Below are 20,709 nucleotides of genomic sequence, written 5' to 3'. Positions count from 1 at the left end.
TGTTTATTTTTACCTTTATTTCCAGTATTCTGGCAGGTGGGTTATAGAGGATGCTGCACTGATTTATGTCAGAGAGTGTTTTCCTATGTTCTAGTCTAGGAGTTTTCTAGTTTCTGGTCTTACATTTAGATCTTTAATCCATTTTGAGTTTATTTTTGTGTATGGTGTTAGAAAGTATTTTAGTTTCATTCTTTTACAAGTGGTTGACCAGTTTTCCCAGCACCACTTGTTAAAGAGATTGTCTTTTCTCCATTGTATATTCTTGCCTGCTTTGTCGAAGATAAGGTGTCCATAGGTACGTGGATTTGTCTCTGGGGTTTCTATTCTATTCCATTGATCTATATTTCTGTCTTTGTGCTGGTACCATACTGTCTTGATGACTGTAGCTTTGTAGTAGAGCCTGAAGTCAGGCAGAATGATTCTTCCAGTTCCATTCTTCTTTCTCAAGATTGCTTTGGCTATTCGAGGTTTTTTGTATTTCCATACAAATTGTGAAATTATTTGTTCTAGTTCTGTGAAAAATACTGTTGGTAGCTTGATAGGGATTGCATTGAATCTATAGATTGCTTTGGATTGTATACTCATTTTCACTATATTGATTTTTCCGATCCATGAACCTGGTATATTTCTCCATCTATTTGTGTCATCTTTGATTTCTTTCATTAGTGTTTCATAGTTTTCTATATATAGGTCTTTTGTTTCTTTAAGTAGATTTATTCCTAAGTATTTTATTCTTTTCATTGTGATGGTGAATGGAATTGTTTCCTTAATTTCTCTGTTTTCTCATTATTAGTGTATAGGAATGCAAGGAATTTCTGTGTGTTAATTTTATATCCTGCAACTTTACTATATTCATTGATTAGCTCTAGTAATTTTCTGATGGAGTCTTTAGGGTTTTCTATGTAGAGGATCATGTCATCTACAAACAGTGAAAGTTTTACTTCTTCTTTTTTCCAATCTGGATTCCTTTTATTTCTTTTTCTTTTCTGATTGCTGTGGCTAAAACTTCCAAAACTATGTTGAGTGGTAGTGGTGAGAGTTGGCACCTTTGTCTAGATGGGTCTGTTAAGATCTTTTATTTCTTCCTGGTTCAGTTTTGGAAAGTTATACTTTTCTAAGAATTTGTCCATTTCTTCTAAGTTGTCCATTTTATTGGCATATAGTTGCTGATAGTAGTCTCTTATGATCTTTTATATTTCTGTGTTGTCTGTTTTGATTTCTCCGTTTTCATTTCTAATTTTGTTGATTTGATTCTTCTCCCTTTGTTTCTTGATGAGTCTGGCTAATGGTTTGTCTAATTTATTTATCTTCTCAAAGAACCAGCTTTTAGCTTTGTTGATTTTTTCTATGGTCTCTTTTGTTTCTTTTGCATTTATTTCTGCCCTAATTTTTATGATTTCTTTCCTTCTACTAACCCTGGGGTTCTTCATTTCTTCCTTTTTTAGTTGCATTAGGTGTAGAGTTAGGTTATTTGACTTTTTTCTTGTTTCTTGAGGTAAGCCTGTAATGCTATGAACCTTCCCCTTAGCACTGCTTGTACTGAGTCCCATAGGTTTTCTGTTTTTGTGTTTTTATTTTTGTTGGTTTCTATGCATGAAAGGATGATTTCTTGCAGTATGGTAGCACAATGATCAGAAATCTAGGAGAATATTTTAGGAGACACCTACACCAGTCTAGGGGGTATTGAGAATGGCTTCATGGAGAAGGTTATACTGGAGCTGAACTGTAAAGGGTTAAGTGGAAATTCGTCAAAAAAAGACACTGGTTGGGAGAATAAAAAAGGCCTTATAGGCCATGAACAGAAGCAAGGAAATAAGAAACAGCAGGGTATGTACAACAAATTATGATTATTTCAGGGTTGTTGGAATGGTGAGGATGGGCCAGGGAGTTGTGGGAGATGAATGTGAAAAAAACAGGCAGCAGTCAGATCATAAAGGACTTTCTCTCATTTTGTTGTTCAGTCACTCAGTCATGTCCAACTCTGCAACCCCATAGACCACAGCACACAAGGCTTCCCTGTCCTTCACCATCTCCTGGAGTTTGCTCAAACTCATGTCCATTGAGTCAGTGATGCCATCCAACCATCTCATGCTCTGTCTTCCACTTCTCCTCCTGCCGTCAATCTTTACCAGCATCAGGGTCTTTTCCAGTGACTCGGCTCTTCTCATCAGGTGGCCAAAGTATTGAAGCTTCAGCATCAGTTCTTCCAATGAATATTCAGGATTGATTTCCTTTAGGATTGACTGGTTTCATCACCTTGCTGTCCAAGGGACTCTCAGGAGCCTTCTCCAACACCACAGTTCGTAAGCCTCAATTTTTTGGTGTCCAGCCTTCTTTATGATCCAACTCTTACATCTGTATATGACTACTGAAAAGACCATAGCTTTGACTATACAAACTCTGTGTGCCATGTGAAAAGCTTGGAGTTTATTCTGTAGGTAGTGAGGAACCGATGAAGGTGGTTGAGCGTAGGAGTGACAGTTTTGTGTTTCAGCTGAATCACTAGTAGCTGTGTGGAGTAAGAACCTGAAGATTACTTGACTTCAGTCTAATTTCTTTTGGTTCTCAGGTGTAAAGGGGCTTTATTCACGTAACATGGTTGTTCTATTTGTGTTTATTTATTTATAAATATTTATTTGTTTTGGGGTGTGTTGTGTCTTAGTCACAGCACATGGGGTCCTCACTGTGGTGTACAGGCTTCTCTAGTTGTGGTACGTGGGCTTACTTGCCCCACAGCATGTGGGATCTTAGTTCCCCAGCCAGGGATTGAACCCATGTTCCGTGCACTGGAAGGTGGATTCTTAGCCGCTGGCCCACCAGGGGGGCCCCCTCCCTCTGCCTTTCTTGGTATTGGTTTTACCTTGAGGTTACTAGAAAGATGGCCGCTAAGAGTTTAAAAATCAGACCAGCAATGTCCGGAGGATGTAAGAGGCCAATTCTCTCTGCGTCTTTCCTAAGAACAAAGCAACTTTTCCCAGAAGCTGTCGAATGTCTTTGTCTTATACTGGGGTTAGTTCACACCCACTCCTTATTTAATTACTTGGAAATGAGATTACTATGTTAGATTTAGCATAATCCCTTGAAGTATAATGTATGTTGAAGAGTCCGCATCCATGATTATTACTCCAGGCCATAATTTTGCTTTAGTCGTAAGGCCAGATGGTGATACAAAAGGTGACATGATACTAAAGATGATGGGTAGGTGTATCAGTCAGGGTTCTGCAGAGAAATAGAACCAATGCAAGAGAGAGAGAGAGAGAGATAAAAGGAGATTTATAAGAATTGGCTTGCATGGTTATAGAGGCTGAGAAGTCCCCTGATCTCCCAAATAAAAACTGGAGACCCCAAAAAGCAAGTGGTATGATTCAGCCCAAGGCAGAAGTCCTGGGGTGGCAGGGAATTGTGCAGCGCTGGATGGTCTCAGAGCCCAAAGACCCCAGAATCAGGAGCTCTGATGTCTGAGGGCAGAAGAAGATGGACATCCCAGATCAAGAAGAGATGGGGAGTTTGCTCTTCCATCTATTTGTTCTGTTGGAACCCTCAGTGGATGAGATGATGCCCAGCCAATTGGGGAGGGCATCTCTTCTGTATCTTCAGGCTGCTGATTTGAATGTGAGTCTCTTCCTGAAGCATCCTCACAGGCACTCAGAAGTAGTGTTTTACCAGCTGTCTGGGCATTCCTCAGCCCAGGCAAGTTGACACACAAAATTGACTACCACACTAGGTAACAAAAATGTGTATACAGCCTGTATATTAGACATTAATAGATTCTCCTAACAGTAGAGAGAACTTGAAAAGTATTTAATGTATTTTAAACATTCACCTAATAATTTTGTGTTCTCTGTGGAAAAAGGTAATCAATAATTCAGTCTAAGACACTCCAAATTCTATTAATAATTAGCAGAATCCAAATCAATGATATTTTCCTGTATAAGTAAACATTTAGAAAAAACTATTTGTGTGATGGGGGTATATGTTGATGATTTTATTTATTAGCTTCATGGCTTTGTTCATGATGATGGGTTATTTAAATCTAGGGTCATTCTCTCAGTAAAGGACAAGATAATCTGTGTTCCCTGGAAAGACAGCCACCAGAAGTTCTGACTTAGCTTATATGAGTTTCAGTTTATGATTTTAGGGTACCTTACAATGAAACATTCAGAAAACTAAGATCATGGCATCTGGTCCCGTCATTTCATGGGAAATAGATGGGGAAACAGTGGAAACAGTGTCAGACTTTATTTTTTTGGGCTCCAAAATCAGTGCAGATGGTGATTGCAGCCATGAAATTAAAGGACGCTTACTCCTTGGAAGGAAAGTGATGACCAACTTAGATAGCATATTAAAAAGCAGAGACATTACTTTGCCAACAAAGGTCTGTCTAGTGAAGGCTATGGTTTTTCCAGTGGTCATGTATGGATGTGAGAGTTGAACTATGAAGAAAACTGAGCACCAAAGAATTGATGCTTTTGAACTGTGGTGTTGGAGAAGACTCTTGAGAGTCCCTTGGACTCCCAGGAGATCCAACCAGTCCATCCTAAAGGAGATCAGTCCTGGGTGTTCATTGGAAGGACTGATGCTAAAGCTGAAACTCCAATACTTTGGCCACCTCACACGAAGAGTTGACTTGTTGGAAAAAACCCTAGTGCTGGGAAGGATTGGGGACAGGAGGAAAAGGGGACGACAGAGGATGAGATGGCTGGATGGCATCACCGACTTGATGGACATGAGTTTGGGTAAACTCCGGGAGTTGGTGACGGACAGGCAGGCCTGGTGTGCTGCGATTCATGGGGCCACAAAGAGTCGGACACGACTGAGCAACTAAACTGAACTGAACTGACCATGAAACAAATAGTCAGACATGACTTAGCGACTGAACAATAACAACTGTGAAACAAAACTTAAGGGGCATCAGAATCACCTGGAGAGTTGGGTAAAAATCAGATTTCCACGCCCCATTCTTAGGGCATCTGATTCAGGAAGTCTAGGGTGGGACCTGAGATTTTGCATTTCTGATCTAAGTGATGCTGATGTTGTTGGTCTGAGCATTGCTAGACCAAGCCTAATCACTTGAGGTAGAAAGGATGCTGGAGGATCCACTTCCATGATCATTTGCTGCTGCTCTTTAGTCACTAAGTCATGTCCAACTCTTTGCAACCCTATGGACTATAGCCCACCAGGCTCCTCTGTTCATGGAATTCTCCCAGCAAGAATACTGGAGTGGGTTACCATTCCCTTCTCCAGGGGCTCTTCCTGACTCAGGGATCGAACCCGAGTCTCCTGCATTTGCAAGTGGATTCTTTACCTCTGAGCCACCTGGGAAGCCCTCCATGACCATTGCTGTTGTTATTCAGTCACCAGTTTGTGTCCAACTCTTCGTGACCCCATGGACTGCAGCACACCAGGCCTCCCTGTCCCTTACCATCTCCCAGAGTTTGCCCAAGTTCATGTCCATTGAGTTGGTGAGGCCATTCAACCATCTTCATCCTCTGTCGCTGTCTTCTGTGATAATTGTTTTAACCAGAATTATGTTGAGAAGCATTACCCTAAAATGTAGGCTTTTCTCTTGATCAAAAACAAACAGCTATTAAACAATTAGGACTTAGAGAAAGCGATAGCTTATGGCATTGGACATTGTTCTATTGTCCCTCTTAAATTTCCATAAGGATGTTTTCATTCTTGTCAAAATTGTCATACAGAGAACAGAAACTGATATTCCTTGTAAAAGGATATAATCTTAATCTGCAACTTTGTCAAAATAGACAGTCAAAAGTAGACTTTTGGACAGATTTTTGTGGAAAAAAATTCCTCATTCTCCTAGATATGAAAATAACTTACTTCACTTTGTCAGTGGATTGATTTATTGAATGAATGCATCTAGGTAATGATTTATTTTGTAATGTGGATAATGACTTCCCAACTCATCTCTACATTTAACTATGTTTTCATATACTATATTGGATTTCCTTAAATTTCAAAGAGAGTTCTTATATGAAACAGGTCCTCAGTGACAACTGACTGACTGTTTTCTTGTACTTCAGAGTTGATGACTTTTCAGAGAGAACACTTGCTTCATCAGTTACATCTGAAGGAAATGAAGAGGACTTTGAAGACAGCATTCCACCACCAGATGAACCACCACGGACAAGTACCAGTGAAAGCAGATTTCGAGTAAGTCACTTTAGTGAAAGTCACATGACATCTTCAAATGGGACTAGCTCATCATCTTTGTCACTATTTCATTCGGAAGTACAGGAAATTTTGCTAAGGTGTAGTGGGTGTCCTGAAAATGAACATGAAACAATACAGTTTTCATCAAAGAAATTATTTTCCATAATGAAAAGTAACAAAAATAAAAATAGGACGTTTTCTTCTGACTTTAACTTTTCAAGAACGTCGAGAATCGTTATAGAACGTGAAGATATAGATGTGGCACCATGCCCTCCTGCCCATCTGTTTCTTTCTAGAGACCAAGTCAGACTTCTGGAAGAAAATGTGAGAAATCAAAGCCCTTCAAAATCCAAAGCCACATTAGAGAATAAAATTACCTCTCTGTACTCAATCTCTCTAGAACCCTTGATTCAGAATCAAGATTCTGCTACAATGGACATTTCTGCCCAAGCACAAGCTTCTTTTTCCAGACAAAAGGCTCCTCAGAGTCAAGGATTTTCCAAAGCCCAATTTACTGGTGAAACCCACCAATTTTTTAACAATCAGGCATCAGTCAACAGGCAGCCTGAGAGTGAGGCCAGATACTTTGCTCTGCCTCAAGATTTGGTGAGGGAACCACTTTCCAGCAGCACCCAAAACTCCTTCCAAACCCTAGACATGGATAGGAGCCAACATCTGGTCCAAGTTCCACAGTCTATTGAGACTCAAGATTCAGTCAAGGTCCTAGAGTCTGACACAAAACATTCAGACGAGGCCCAGGATTCTGTCTCGTCTGAAGGTTCAAACAAGATCAAATATTCCATCCCAGGGCAAGACACGATTTTAAAGGATGCCAGACATCTAGTTTTACCTCCGAGCCCAAGTTCAGTTGCTAAAGTGATGCCACAACTAGAGCATGTTAAGACTGAGGGCCAGAAACAAATTGCTTCCTCAACATTAAACCAGTCTCCTTCATTTGGCTCACTGCCTCTCATGACCAGGCAGAAAAACAGAAGGAAAAGATCATGCAGTAAAAGTGAACTTAGCCTTAAAGATCCGCCTCAGAAGTCAAAGAAAACACCAGCTTCACAGGTGTTTCAGACCACAGCGGGTCACACTGCAGAGCTCAGGCAGTTAAGACATGAGCATAAAACTAAGAAGAAAGAGTTACATCAAAGAAAAGGTGTGTCAGGTATAGCGTTGCATTTTACATATGCTTTCAAGCTTGTCCCTCCTTATATTAGGAAGTATTCCAGGAAAAGACAAGCGAAATTCACTCCAGGTTTAACAGAATGTAGAGATTTTCTGCCGAAACCAGATCAGTCACTATGTGCAGAGAAAGTTAATTACGTAGGGTCTGTTGAAGAAAAAGGAACCACGGGGAGTACTGAAAATGAAGAACAGCATGGCAGAAACAGTAAAGAGCTGGAAAACATTTCACAAGAAATGTTTCCATCTCAGCTAGAACAGTCTTTCATGGTCAATACTTATCGACACAAAGTACCTTGTCCTCCATTAATAGAAACAAACTGGATGAATAAAGAGTCTCTTGAAGATCCAAAGGAAATGGATATGGCAGAGTCGTGTGCCCCAAACAGCAAAACAACATCTGACCTGCCTGTTGCCAGGCAAGAGACACCTTTAGAAGAAGCCATATCAGAACCTTTGCAGAAATGTGTTTCCTCTCCCCAGATGAAGTTGGACAGAAACATGAAAACATGGGAGGACCTACGAGGTACAGAGAATTCAAATCCTGCCCTTTCAAGCAGAGAGGAGTTACCAACGAGTGTATCAGAAATGCAAAGGTGCGTCTCACAGGGGAACACAGACAGGAAAGATCTTGAAATTGTTCTGGAGTCTTCCAACGTCAACTTGTTCGTTTCCCTAGGAGCCAAAAAGCATAAAAGCAGTGGAAAACCAGCAGGTGTAGAAATTCAGAAGAGGCCAGAAGATGTGACTGAGACGGAAAAGAAAGCATTAAGAGTTCACGTGACGGAAGAAGATGATGTAAGTGGAAGTGAGGAACTCAAATGCAGCGCTAGCAGCAACATTAACAATATGCAAGATGAAAGAGCATCTGCTGTGTTTCACGAAGCCACTCATACTGCCCTTTCTTTACCACTTCGTCTGAAAATGCAGAGTGGATTAAAAACCAAGACAGATACCTCAGAAATAGAGTTTAGTTTTTCAGCAGTAAAGCCAGACGAATTACCAGATGACAGGGAAATGTATTTTTCCTTTGAGAAGAACTGTCTAGTTAAAAAACCACAAGAAGACGACAGAGAGGAAGAACAACAGGCTCCACAAGAAGCAGCTTCACAACTAACGCCAGGTTTCAGGTTCAGCCTACGACTACAGCAGAAGCCCACGTATGTCAAACTGGAACTAGGACAGAGTAGTTCAAAAGGTCGAACCACTCAAAATAAAGAGCTCAACATACACCCACAAACTGTCTCTACAGAGACAACTGTGGGGACTAGCCGATGCCCCACGATGGATCCATTTCAAGGTGAGGTGAAGCAAAGCGCAGACAGACCTACAGGCAGGGAAACTGCAGACCCAGTGCATCCTCTCACCATGTTCGAGAGCTTGCCAGGTTTAACTGAATCAACAGGATGTGGTGTCCCCTTGGGTGGAAGCCCTGAGAAGTCCCTGGATGCTCAGATTGCAGAAGAAAAGCAGGACTTAGAAGGGGTTTTACCTGAAGTTGCCCTGGGGTCTTTCCATAGGCATATGCCTCCTTTATCAAATTTGAAAAGGAAGAAAATCAGAAAAAAAATAACGGGAACCACAAATGTACTCGGTTTAAAATGTGTGATTATGAAAGTAAAGAAGCCACCAAAATGTCACAGAAGAAGATTAAGAAGCAATTTCAAAGTCATGATTAAACACATACTGCAAGACAAAACCACGGCAGATACACTTCTGAATGTTATTGACCCTCGTCTGTCTATTTTGCCCCATGTTAGAATGCACAGCAGATTAAATGTAGGGAATCACAGTCATACCGAGCTAAAACAAGAGACATCAGAAGCTGAAAGAGAGGACGACTATTCAGCTATCATTAATAAAGGAAGCGACTCTGGAAACACACTAGAAGCAGTTCGGTTGCAGGGGGATGTAAGCGGGGGCCAGGAAGCTTCACCAGAAGCAGTTCTTGAGGATCGCTGGAACTGCAGTTTGGATGAAGATCCAGAGAAAGAGCTTAAATCCATGAAAGAAAGGCAACAACTAATGACATTTGCTGAAATCATGGCAGAGTCTATTCTCATGGCCACAACAGGTTCCGTTCACGTTGAGAATATGGAGAAAAGCCTGACAGCACCTGCAAATTTAAGATGCACTGCAGATGATTCTGAGATGTCTCCTCCCACATCAGAAAAATCACTGATTGGAGACCCTTTAAACCACACAAGAGAAAGTGATGTCCCAGATGATGGAAGTGATACCAGGGAAACAGGTTACTGTTTTGCAGCAATGAAGGCGGAACGACCCGAAGATTTACCGGCAGTTTTCCCAAAGACGTTTAATTACCACATGCCTGTCTTATCTCACTCTAAAGTGAAGAAAACTAGAGTAAGATCTTCACGCATGGAATGTAGAGTGAACTCCAAATCCGTACCTTTGAAGACATTGAAGCCATCCATTTCACAAATGTGTAATATCACAGGTCATCAAAGAAAGAAACTGAAATCTGAGTTTAAGGCCAAGTTTGAAAAGGTTGGCCAAGTTAATGGACTGGAATATGGATATCTAAACACCCTTTACTCTCCTGTGCATAGCAGGTTACAAAGAGAGACAAAGAGCTTCTGCCATGTTCAGGCAAAGCTCCGGGGTCTAGCCATTGAAGAGAGACCACTGTATGTTGATTTTTTTGATGAGAGTAATGCACTCTGTGATAGAGAAGAAAAAGTACAAGATAGAGAGGAAAAGGAACAAAAGATTTTGCAAATAACAGCTCCGCAACACACCCAGTACCTCTGGATCAATGGATGTCGAGGAAAGGAGACTCACCTTGCCAAACCAGATGCAGGCCTGCACCGTTTAACACAGGAGCAAGATACACAGCACCAAACATGCTTTAAACAAGCTGCTCCGCAGACTGATGTCCAGATGGGTCCTCGAGAAGCTGAGGAACTCCTGAAGACCAACAAACCAGAAGATGACCTAACAGCCCCTGCGGGTCTGGAGGTTCTACCTCCCGAGGCAGGGAACTCATCATCTGTGAAACTTTTGAACATTCCAACAGAGTGTGGCATAGCCTCTGGTGGAAACCTTACAAGGGAACTAGGTTCTTATTCTGTGGACAAAAATTCAGAGGTACCAGAAAGTTTGCAAGTGATGTTCTTGCAGTCTTCTGATTCTGTTGACACCTTCGTTTCTAAATCTCAAAGAAAGAAAAACACACTAAAATTATCAAGAAACCAGATAACAGTTAGTCGTAGATACAGAGCTATGAGAGAACAAATCCCATCCATTCTGCGTATGCTCCCTGGCAGGCAGGGAGAGGCATTGCAATGCAATTTTAAAATGAAGAATTTACAGCAAAATAAAAACACAGGAGATGTGTGTTCACCTGGTGTTCTCTCCAGGGTGCCTGTTTTGCCAAACACCAAAATGAGCATCGGATTAAATGTGGAGACAGACACACAAAGGATAACAAGACTTGATCATACACAAATGCAAGAGAAATCACCCAATGAAAGAAAAGTGTGTTGCCCAGCTTCTATCGATATGAGTAATTTATCTAACAGTGTGAAAGACAGGAAGGAAGGGACAGGGGAACAAGATTTACCAATTCCAGAGAGTGGCCAAGGCTTCGTATTCAGTACATATCAGGAGCAGGATCATGACGTTGTCAAATCAGGTGAAGGACTCAAACGAACAGGAAGTATAGATATCCAGGTACAACCACAAACACATTTTGCAGAGAGTATTTTGAGCTCTGCTTCATGCCCAACACTGGATCCATTTCAACTGAAAAAGCTAGAGAGCGATGCTAGGTTTTTTCCTCCAACGTCAGGAGAAGCAAAGTTTGATGAAAAAATATTTTCTGCAAGAGAAGGTGGTGTCCCATCTGAGGCAAATCATCAAAAGGAACAAGCTGGTGTTACTGAAAAGGAAGAGAAAATGACTTTAGCTTTCTGCATGGCTGCTTTATCTCTATCTAAAGGCAAGAGAAACTTCAAACAATATTCCGACATGAAAATCTTGATGAATCCCAAACATGAAATTTTAAAAGCAAAGAAACCACCCATTTCACACATGCTCAATATCAAGGGTGGTGCTAGACGAAATCATAGGAAAGAATTGGGATATAACTTGATCACCAAAATGGGACAAGTGGGTCAGGGTACAAAAATTGCAGACAGCAGGGACTCCCTCCTGAACATCATCCCTGCCATTAATAGGTATAGTGACCGAGAAGGGGAAAAAGACATGTTAGGAGAAAAAAGACTCAATTCTGAACAAGTAAAGCAAAATATACCCCCACAGAAAGGGAATGTGACTCCAGATGACCCCAAAGAAGGTGATCTTCAAGATGAAGAAAGTGAACAGAAGATGTTATTAAAAGTAATTCCACAGTACAGCCAACGTTTCATACTCTGTTCAGACCAGACAAAGGAGTTTGAGCTTCACAAGCCAGGAAACAAAGGATGTGGGAAAACTCTATTTGTTACCAAACAGGACATCCCCCAGCACACACAGCCTGCAGATCCAGTACAGGCAACACAGCCAAAGAGAAGCCAGCAGACACACAAGGGCACAGTGTGGTCAGCGAGTTCAAACTTCCCTCTTCTAAAGTCGAACGAATCACTAACCAGTCAAGTTGTAATTGATACAATGAAGTGTGGCATCCCAAGTGATGAGAGCCACATGGAAGAACTGTATGATCATGGTAAAGGGGAAAAGTCAGAGTTTAAAAAAGATCTACGAGCACCTGTCCCCGAGTCTTCAGCTACCGCCACACCTGATCCCCCTGAACCTAAACAGGGGAGAAAGACATTTACATGTAGAGCCTTAAAAAGTAAAATGAGTCCCAAGTGTGTTGTTATGAAGGCAAGAAAGGCAACAATGTCGCAGATATTTAACATCCCTGGGAATGGCTGTCTGAAAACCATCCCTTCAAAAACCCTGCGATCGCAGATTGTTGAGTTTTTGATTGAGATAAAATACTCCGGGGCGCTCGGAGATGTGACTGCAGAAAGAAAGGAAGGAGGAGCCCGAGAATTGCTGGCAGCAGTGCTGGAGTTCTGGGATGCAGCCACACTTGCTTTACCCGTTTCGAGAAGAGAGAGAAACCACCCAGAGCTTAGAGACAAGAGAAATAAAATGAGTCCCAAACGTATCACTTTGAAGGCAAAGAAGGCACCGATTTCCAAGACATTTAATGTCATAAAACGTGGTGGGCCAAGCCGTGGCAGGCAACTTGAAGGCAAATTCACAACTGTGAGGAAACAAGGTTGGTCATTGGCAGCCACCAGGCTGAATGCCACTTCCTCTTCTGTGTCAGTTTCACTGGACAGAAAGGTGCATAACAGAAAGAAAGCAGAGACGGACGTGCCGGGGAGGACGAGGTTCCATCCCGAGCTGCAACAGCACGGACACTGGCCGGATGGCGGGAAAGCCTGGTGTCCCTATTCTAGGGCCAAGAGGGGAAACGTCAGGAAGGAACTCCAAGGCCACGGTGGAGAAGCAGTGCCTCGGAGTTTCCAGCACCTCACTTTCTGTGCTCATCATGTGAAGGAGCCTCGCTTTGTGAAATCAGAGCTCAAACAGAAGTATTCAGCAAGGGGGAAAGTCCCAGAATCACTAACCATAGCGGAGGAGCTGCAACAACACACGTTTTTCACACAAAGTGTCTTGCATTCTGTGTCTTCCTCTATTTTGAATTCACTTCCATCTGAGAAGGCACCGAAAAGGACAAAAACACAGAGGTCAAGGATTTTTTCTCCAGTGACAGAGAAATTACTCGGTGAATCTTTAGCTGTTAAAGTACCAAGTGACGTCCTGTCTGAAACAGACCCAACAGAGGAACCTGCTAGTTCTAGTCCAGAGGAAAAGAAAGAATTACAAGTGGATTTACAAGGAAGAGCCCTACAGTCTTTCTGTATCTCCAAGCCGGATTCATCTGAAATTAAAGGGTTGAGAAATGTAGCATTGATCCCTACGTCTCAAACTGGGGAAGCCCAGATGGCATCAGTTTTGAAGACAACTAATACCACTGGTCCCAGTGCCCCCAGCCATGGAAAGGAACTGGTCTACACCTTTGATAACATGGCCAAAGAGTTATCTCAGAGTATGTCAAATATATTTATGAATACTTCTTTTTCACCTACACCTGTTTCACCTGCCACCAAAACACATAAAAAACTGGAAGCCAAGAAAGACCCAGTCAAAGTCAGTATTATACAGCTAAAACCAGAGGACAGGAAAAGACTGTGTAAAAGATGGAGTGCCTTGGGCACCACATCTGAGTCAAGATGGCAAAATGAAAGAGAGGGCAAGGAATTTGTATTCAAAAGAGGTCTACAATTCCTGAGTAGGACAGAAAGTAGAAAAGATGAAAATAAGCTTATTACAGAGCAAGACATGCAGCGACAAACACTAGTTTCAGAAAGTATATTGGAGTCTACCTGTTCTCCTCTAATAATTCCATTTCAAACTGAAAAGGTGAAGAACATCCCACCATATACAAACATCCTGCATAGAAAGAGTGAAAAGATTTCATGTGTAAAAAGAGGAACAGCGATGTTCGATGGTCTTTTAACTGATGAGGCAGGGTGTAGGACTCTATCTGCTGGGAACCCCACAAGGAGGCTGGATGCTTCCAGTTCAGCTTCCCTACAACCTGAAGAAGAGAAAGACATAAAAACTCAAAAAGTAACAAAATACACAGCTGATCGAAATATCCCACTTCCCAAGTCAGGGATCTCAGGGCTTGGAGATTCATGTAATGAAAGCTCTAGAAGGAAAGTGGGTGGTTCTATCGTGAAGAAACATGAAGAGCTGCAAAAAGATTTACTAACAATATCCACAACATCTGTTTTGTCTGAATCTAGAAGTCAGAAAAAAGAACTAAAATTTCCAGAAAGGAAAGATCTTATGGGTCCCAGATGTATAATGAAGGCAAAGAGGCCTCTTTTTTCACAGGTGCTTAATATCACTGAGCATGGTCATCAGTACTGTAAAAAGAAACAGGAATGTTATTTAAAGTCTGTGATAAAAGACAGGCAACAACATGAAAGTATAGCTGATACATTTTCATCTCTCACACCTGTTTCAACAGGTAATAAGATAGATATTGAAATTGATAGCACACCCACAAAAGGGACAGATCAACCAAGAGTACAAACACACAGCCACACCTGCCCAGAGCTAGAGAAATTGCCGAGTGTTGGGGAAGCATGGGAGGCCAATCTGATTGATACACAAAGCAGATCCAGCAACACAGGGAGAGTGAGTGTGCCACATGAGAAGGAAGAGGAAAATGTCCCAGAAATATCAGCAGAATCAGTTCCACACGAGAGCCAACACCTCTGTTTCACTTCTCATCATGTCAAAAATCTTGGCCCTTGCAAATCAAAACCTAAACTGGATAGTTCGGAAGGCAGAAGTACTTGGAATCTGTCTTGTGCAGCACAAAACATGAGGCAAGAAGAACACATTAGAAAAACAATTTTAAAGCCTGTGTCTAAAAGCGTGATGACTTTAATTCAGGCCCAAACACTGAAGAAGGTTCTTCATACTCAAGAGGAAATCCAACACATAGCAGATCTAAAGATCCCATTTCCAGAAGCTAGGAAATCAGAGGCAGGTTCCTTACACTGTGATGGTGTCTGGAATGGAAATCATAGGAGGAAACGAGATAGTCCTATTTTTAAGAAAAAGGCAAGGAGTCAGAGTGACTTAGTAGGAACAGTCTTAAAGCCCTTAGATTTCTGCAGCCTTGATTCATCTGAACCCAAGAGCCAGAGTCATGCAGTAGAGGCTGTAGGCAGGAAAAGTACAATGAGTCCCAAGCAGGTAACTCTGGAGGCAGGGAAGCTACCAGTTTTACAGGGGCTTAATAGCACGAGGTGTCTTACTGGAAGCCACAGAGCAAAAAACCACAAACTTAAGACCAAGGCAAGAGAGACATTATTCCATGCCAGCGAGGGAGCTAAGAGTCCACCACCCACATTAGTGACTGACAAACTGCCATTCGATATAGCAGCGAGGGACAGTCTGGATAACTACGGAGCACTTCACAAAAATCTAGATGATTTTGTTACAGAGAAAAAGGCAGAGCTGGATAAAAACTTAGCCACAGTTCTCCTGGGGCCTTTCAATTTGCTCATGCCTGTTTTATCTGACTCTGAAAGCCATACAAACACAGTGCAAGAGAAAATCACACTGAAACGCAAGTGTTCCGTGATGAAAAAAAAGGAGACACTCATTTCACAGCTATTTAAAATCAGTAGGCAATGTGCCACAAAACAGAGGACGAAACTTAGATCCAACATAGAAACCAAAATGAAAGAGATGCATTCAGGTAAAAATGCGACTGATATGTATACAAATGCCACTTGCTTCGAAGTGGATGCCTCTGACATTAGAAGGCAAAGCGGATTCCAAACAGAGGCAGAGAGAATATCAGGGTTCAGTCCTGTGCAGATAACACACATGCAGTTGCCAGTCGAAGACAGAGTGGTTTTACAGTCACTCAATGCCACAGGTCCTGCTGCTTTAAGCATGAACAAAGAACAGGAGGTAGACACACACACAGGCAAAGCTGTGTTAAACACAGACCTAAAACCTACAGATGCTTCTCCATCTATTCCACCACATATAAAAACGGAGCAGTCACCTAGCACCTCAGGTAACTGTGAAGACTCTTCTGAAAAGAGAAATGCCCTAAAGAAAGCAAAAGTTATGGAGGAAAAGGAGTGTGAACAACAGGTCTTGTTTGAAACACCTTCACAATATACCCAGTCATTTGAGTTTCTACAAAAGAAACAGCAAGAACCATGTGTCTCAGGAAACACCCAGAACTCTGCTCATGCTCACATACCTCCATACCCCCAAATCCTAAACCATCACGCTAACGCAAAAGCAGCAGGTGCAGAAAACACTGTGCGTACCGAGCAGATAAAATTGAAGGCAAAGAAACCATTTCTTTCCCTGATGCATAACACAGCGGGGTGTGGGACCCGAAGCCACGAAAAGGAGACAAGGCGTAACACCAAGAAGCAGAAGCCGGGGTTCCAGCAAGATAAAACTGAGGTAGAATTCTCTCTGAAAACTATCTGTGACTCTGGGTCTATTCCACCTCAAATTCAAGAGCTGACGGAAGCGGAAAGGGAGAAAGGCAAGCCACCAAGGCCGGAGAAGTCGCTGAACACAAGACAAACAGCATTTTCACAGTCCCTTGCTAAAAGTGCCAAATCCAGAAATAAGAAAACCCTGAGACAAGGTATCAGAGAGCAAGAAGAAAATTGCCAAATCGCTTCCCCAGACATCTTCCCACAGTGTAGATATCGATTCATGATGAGACAGCAACTGAAGAAGGGCCCCACCCGTGTCAAATACACAGTAAATTTGAAAAGAGAAGTACATCCCGATCAACCTTCACCAAAGAGAGAAAGCTGCTCCACTATGTTTGACATCTCAAGAGTTAGATTACACATGAAACGCCAACGCGTCACCGCCCTGGGAGTAAAGGAGGGAGACAGAGACGAGCCCCAACCTCCAGTGTCAGCTCCACAGAGGACGGAAGTAGCTGAGAAAACAGACATTTCTTTAAGCTCAAAAAGACAGAATATGTGTCTTCCAGAGTCTGATGCTTCTCAAGAGAAGACCTGCAAGGAACAGGATCTGCTGAAAGAAGGAAGTAATTCAAGGACACTGGTGGAGCCTACTTTGTACTCCATTACGGAAACCCCTCATTTGGAAAATGCCATTCCAAATCAGCTGGGAAAAGATGGCTTAAGAGAAACTGATACCTTACAAGGTTCAAAAGGACAGACGTTTCTCTGTGCAAACGCAGAAGCCTGGCAATATACACCTGCAGTGGAGATCGGAGACGTGAAACCAGATCCCATTCTGGAACGTCTCCTGGATTCAGCATCTTGCCCCACTGGGGAACTTATTCATGTGAGAGAGGCAGGAAATGCAACAGGGAAAGAAACTGTTAGCATCCCTGTTGTTTCAGACGTCAATGTATGGGAAACCGAGATGCCAAAGTTAACGAACCTTCTATTAACATCAAATGAACGGAAAATAAACTGTTCCAAGAAAGGAAGGACAGAGCAGCAAAACAGTTCTAACCAGAGGAAGGGAAATCTTCTGGAATTCATTTCCTCTTGCATATTGCATCAACTCCATATTGAAAGGCGAAAGAAAGAAGTCTCAGCCAAAGGAATGAGTTCAGCAGTTTTGAGTCCAGTGGTCCAGAAAGCATCAAACGCAGTAGATATTCCAGTGGATCAACCTCCGTGCTCAGGAAGAAAAGAACATCAACAGGAAAGTACATGCAAGGCTCTCCCAACATCTCTTTCTCATTCTATGGTGGATATATTTCAGATTAAATTGCCAGGGGTAATGAAAGCAGCAAAGGAAGTAGATAGTCCAAGACACCACAATTCAAATACAGAAGGAATTGGCTTGCCTGTTGCAGAATCAGAGGAGCGACCAGAATGTGTACAACGTATTTGGCCAAATATTGCTTCTGATCCTTCAAGGGATATATTATTTCAAAGTAAGATGCCGTATGAAAAGACAGCATTGGAAGAAGTAGTTAGCACTGTGGAGTATACTCCAAGTACAGAAGGACTTGGTTCATATATTACAGGAAAAGGAGACCAGCAAGAGAAAGGGATGTCTGAGACCCTTCAGAAGTCCACATCTCACTCCCAAACAGGTCTCCACCAAACTAATATCTCAGTGCAAGAGGTAAAGTTTGATGACACAAGTAAGATGCATTCCGAATATTCAACTCCACAGGCTAAGGAGGCATTAAAAGGAATGGATGTTATTGTTGGATATACACAAAAAAATGAAAAAGGACAAAACTTACCCAGCGTGGAACAAAAGCAGCAGCACCTACTGATTCCCTCTGAGAATTTTCCCTCCCTGAGAATTCCCTCTGAGCTTACATCTTACCCTCAAAACAATCCCTGGCTCCTGCCACATTTAACGCCTCAGATGAAGGAAGCATTATCAGAAGTAGGTAATGTGTCGAGCAGGACAAAAGGATTAGACTTGATTTCTAAAGAACAACTAAATACTCAACGTGAGTGTAGCCTGGAATGGACTGTACCCTCAGCTCCTCCAACGCAAATGACAAGACAAAATACAAGACCACCTTTAGATTCATCCAGTGAAACTGCAAAATATCAGAATGTCTCGTTGCCGAAAGGAAAGAAATTATCGGATGGGGAGCAGGTAATTGGTTCAATAACAAATGTTAGCTCCCCCAAGCTAAGTGTTAGAAAGAAGGTGCACTTATGTAAAGCATGTCGGAAAAAAGTACAAAAAGAGCTGTGTCTTCCTGGATTTTTTTCACATTCTCTTTCTATCCATATGCCTCCTTTGCCTGCAAATAAAAGACAGAAGAATGACCTAAAACAAGGAGTTGAGAAAGACATAGTACACACCCAAAGGACTTTGGAGAAATTGATATTTTCAAACATATTTAATACCACTGACTATGGTGGCCCAGGCAACAGACCAGAACTGCAGATGAAGATAAAAGAGGAAGTGGCAAATTGGAAACATAGAAAGGTTAAACCTGATTTGGTTGTGACAGATGTATATGAGTCCATCCCTTTTCTCAAACTGAATATAAAGACAGCGGATGAGATTATCTCAAATAATGTAAAACGAATTAAACAACTTATATCGCAGAGAAAGGAGAAGATTAGAATAAAAGGAGTCAACGTGAAAGGAACAATGGATCCCAACATTACCTTGAAGGCAAAGAAACCATCACGATCACACATGCTCAGTGAAAAGGAATTGTCAGGGCAGTTGAACATTGTGAAAGAAGAGAGCGAAGGGCAGACAGGCAAAGGTACATCAGGTGTGAAACTGACAAACCTGTTTGCTTCTGTACCGTCTCTGTCACCTCTTGATTTGATTTCAAGAAAAAAAGGAGGAGGAGATATGTCAAGAATACCACAGAACTGCCTTCCACCACTAAAGCTCCAGGCAACATCAAATATCAGGAAAGCGTCATTTGCAGAGTCAATTAATAGAGAGAGTTTAAGCAACATAATAGGATCAAAACATTTCCCACAGAAAAAGAGGGAAGATGAAGACGATACAGTGTATGTGAAAGATAAAAGGGGCTGCAAAAGGGCCACTTTTAAAAGAAAGAAAAAACTTTTTAAACACACACCGCATGGAAATGAACTGCAGTGGAACAATAAAGAGCGAGAGAAAATGATGCAGGAAGATGAAAGTGATGGAAATGTAGTTCTGAATAAGCCCCATGCCTCCATTCCATCTTCTTCTCACCTGGAGCAGGGTCCTAGAGTAAAAGAAGCGGCATCACAAACAGTATCATGGTTCTGCCCTCCATCACTGACCCTCCAGGAACTGTCAGATGCAGTGATAACATATAAGGAGCCAGCTGATGATAATTTAAGCAATATAGCAAGATCAAAATATATGTCACAGAAAAATAAAAACAAAGTGGACCTGGCTTTGAAAGAGATAAGGCCTCCCCAAAGAATGCCTCTGGAGGTGAACCAGTCTCCAGTTGCCCAGGAATTGCAGTTGAACATCAAAGAAAAAGAGGAAAAGATAAAGCAAGATAAAGGTAAACAGGTTGGGATTCAGAGACAGTCTTGTGTTTCCATCTCTTCTCCACCTTACTCTGAAGTGGACACGAGAAGGGAAGGAAAAGCAGTCACGCTAAGAAAAACAAAATCATGTTTTCTACAACCCAAACTCCAGGAGTCATCAGATATGGGAAACATAGCATATGAAAAGTCTGTTTCTGGTGATCTCTCAAACCGTGTAAAAAAAGCTGAAGAACATGCAATACAGGAAGAAGAGGAAGGAGTTAACATGGAAAAAGTCCTCCTTTTGAAGAAAAAGAATTCACCACTTTCACAGGGAGTCCAGTTGGACATAGAAGAGCAAAAGAAAAAGATACAAAGAATTCAAGGTGAACCAAGTGTGATTTTGATCTGTACTTCCAGACCTGCCACTTCTTTTAACTCGAATACAAGAATGATAGAAGCAGATGACAGAGCTAAAGTAACAAGATACTCTTGTTCAGGACTACCCCACCAGATATCATCAGATGTAGTCAAAAAAGCAAATCGAGAGTCAACTAAGAGAGGTATCATAAGTGATGTCCAAGCAGCAAATGAATTTATGCCCCAGAAAGGAGAGGATCAAGGAGAAACAGCCAATATGAATTGTATGAAGTACTCCAAAGAGACAAGTTCCAAAGCAAAGGCGTTCCCACTTCCACATGTTCCCAGTAACCCTGGGAGCCACAGCCCCCAGACTAGAGATGACCCAGGAAACAGAAGAGAAAACCTGGGACATGCACAGGAAAGAAAG

At 41.9% G+C, this 20,709-nt stretch overlaps 1 protein-coding gene across 1 annotated transcript in view; it reads left to right on the top strand.

Moving 5' to 3' along the window:
- The window catches only part of CCDC168 (coiled-coil domain containing 168), a 35,720-nt gene that overhangs the window by 3,770 nt on the left and 11,241 nt on the right, over positions 1-20,709 (top strand). Inside the window, exons 2-6 of the mRNA XM_065901815.1 lie at positions 6,031-10,400; positions 10,905-12,163; positions 14,441-15,801; positions 16,900-17,839; positions 18,053-20,482. Coding sequence (XP_065757887.1) covers positions 6,031-10,400; positions 10,905-12,163; positions 14,441-15,801; positions 16,900-17,839; positions 18,053-20,482 — 10,360 coding nt within the window. The remainder of the gene's footprint in view (positions 1-6,030; positions 10,401-10,904; positions 12,164-14,440; positions 15,802-16,899; positions 17,840-18,052; positions 20,483-20,709) is intronic.

Source organism: Muntiacus reevesi, chromosome 11, assembly GCF_963930625.1.
Source record: "Muntiacus reevesi chromosome 11, mMunRee1.1, whole genome shotgun sequence".
NCBI lineage: Eukaryota > Metazoa > Chordata > Mammalia > Artiodactyla > Cervidae > Muntiacus > Muntiacus reevesi.
Note: the sequence above shows the minus strand (reverse complement) of the source record. Positions and strands in the feature narration are given on the sequence as shown.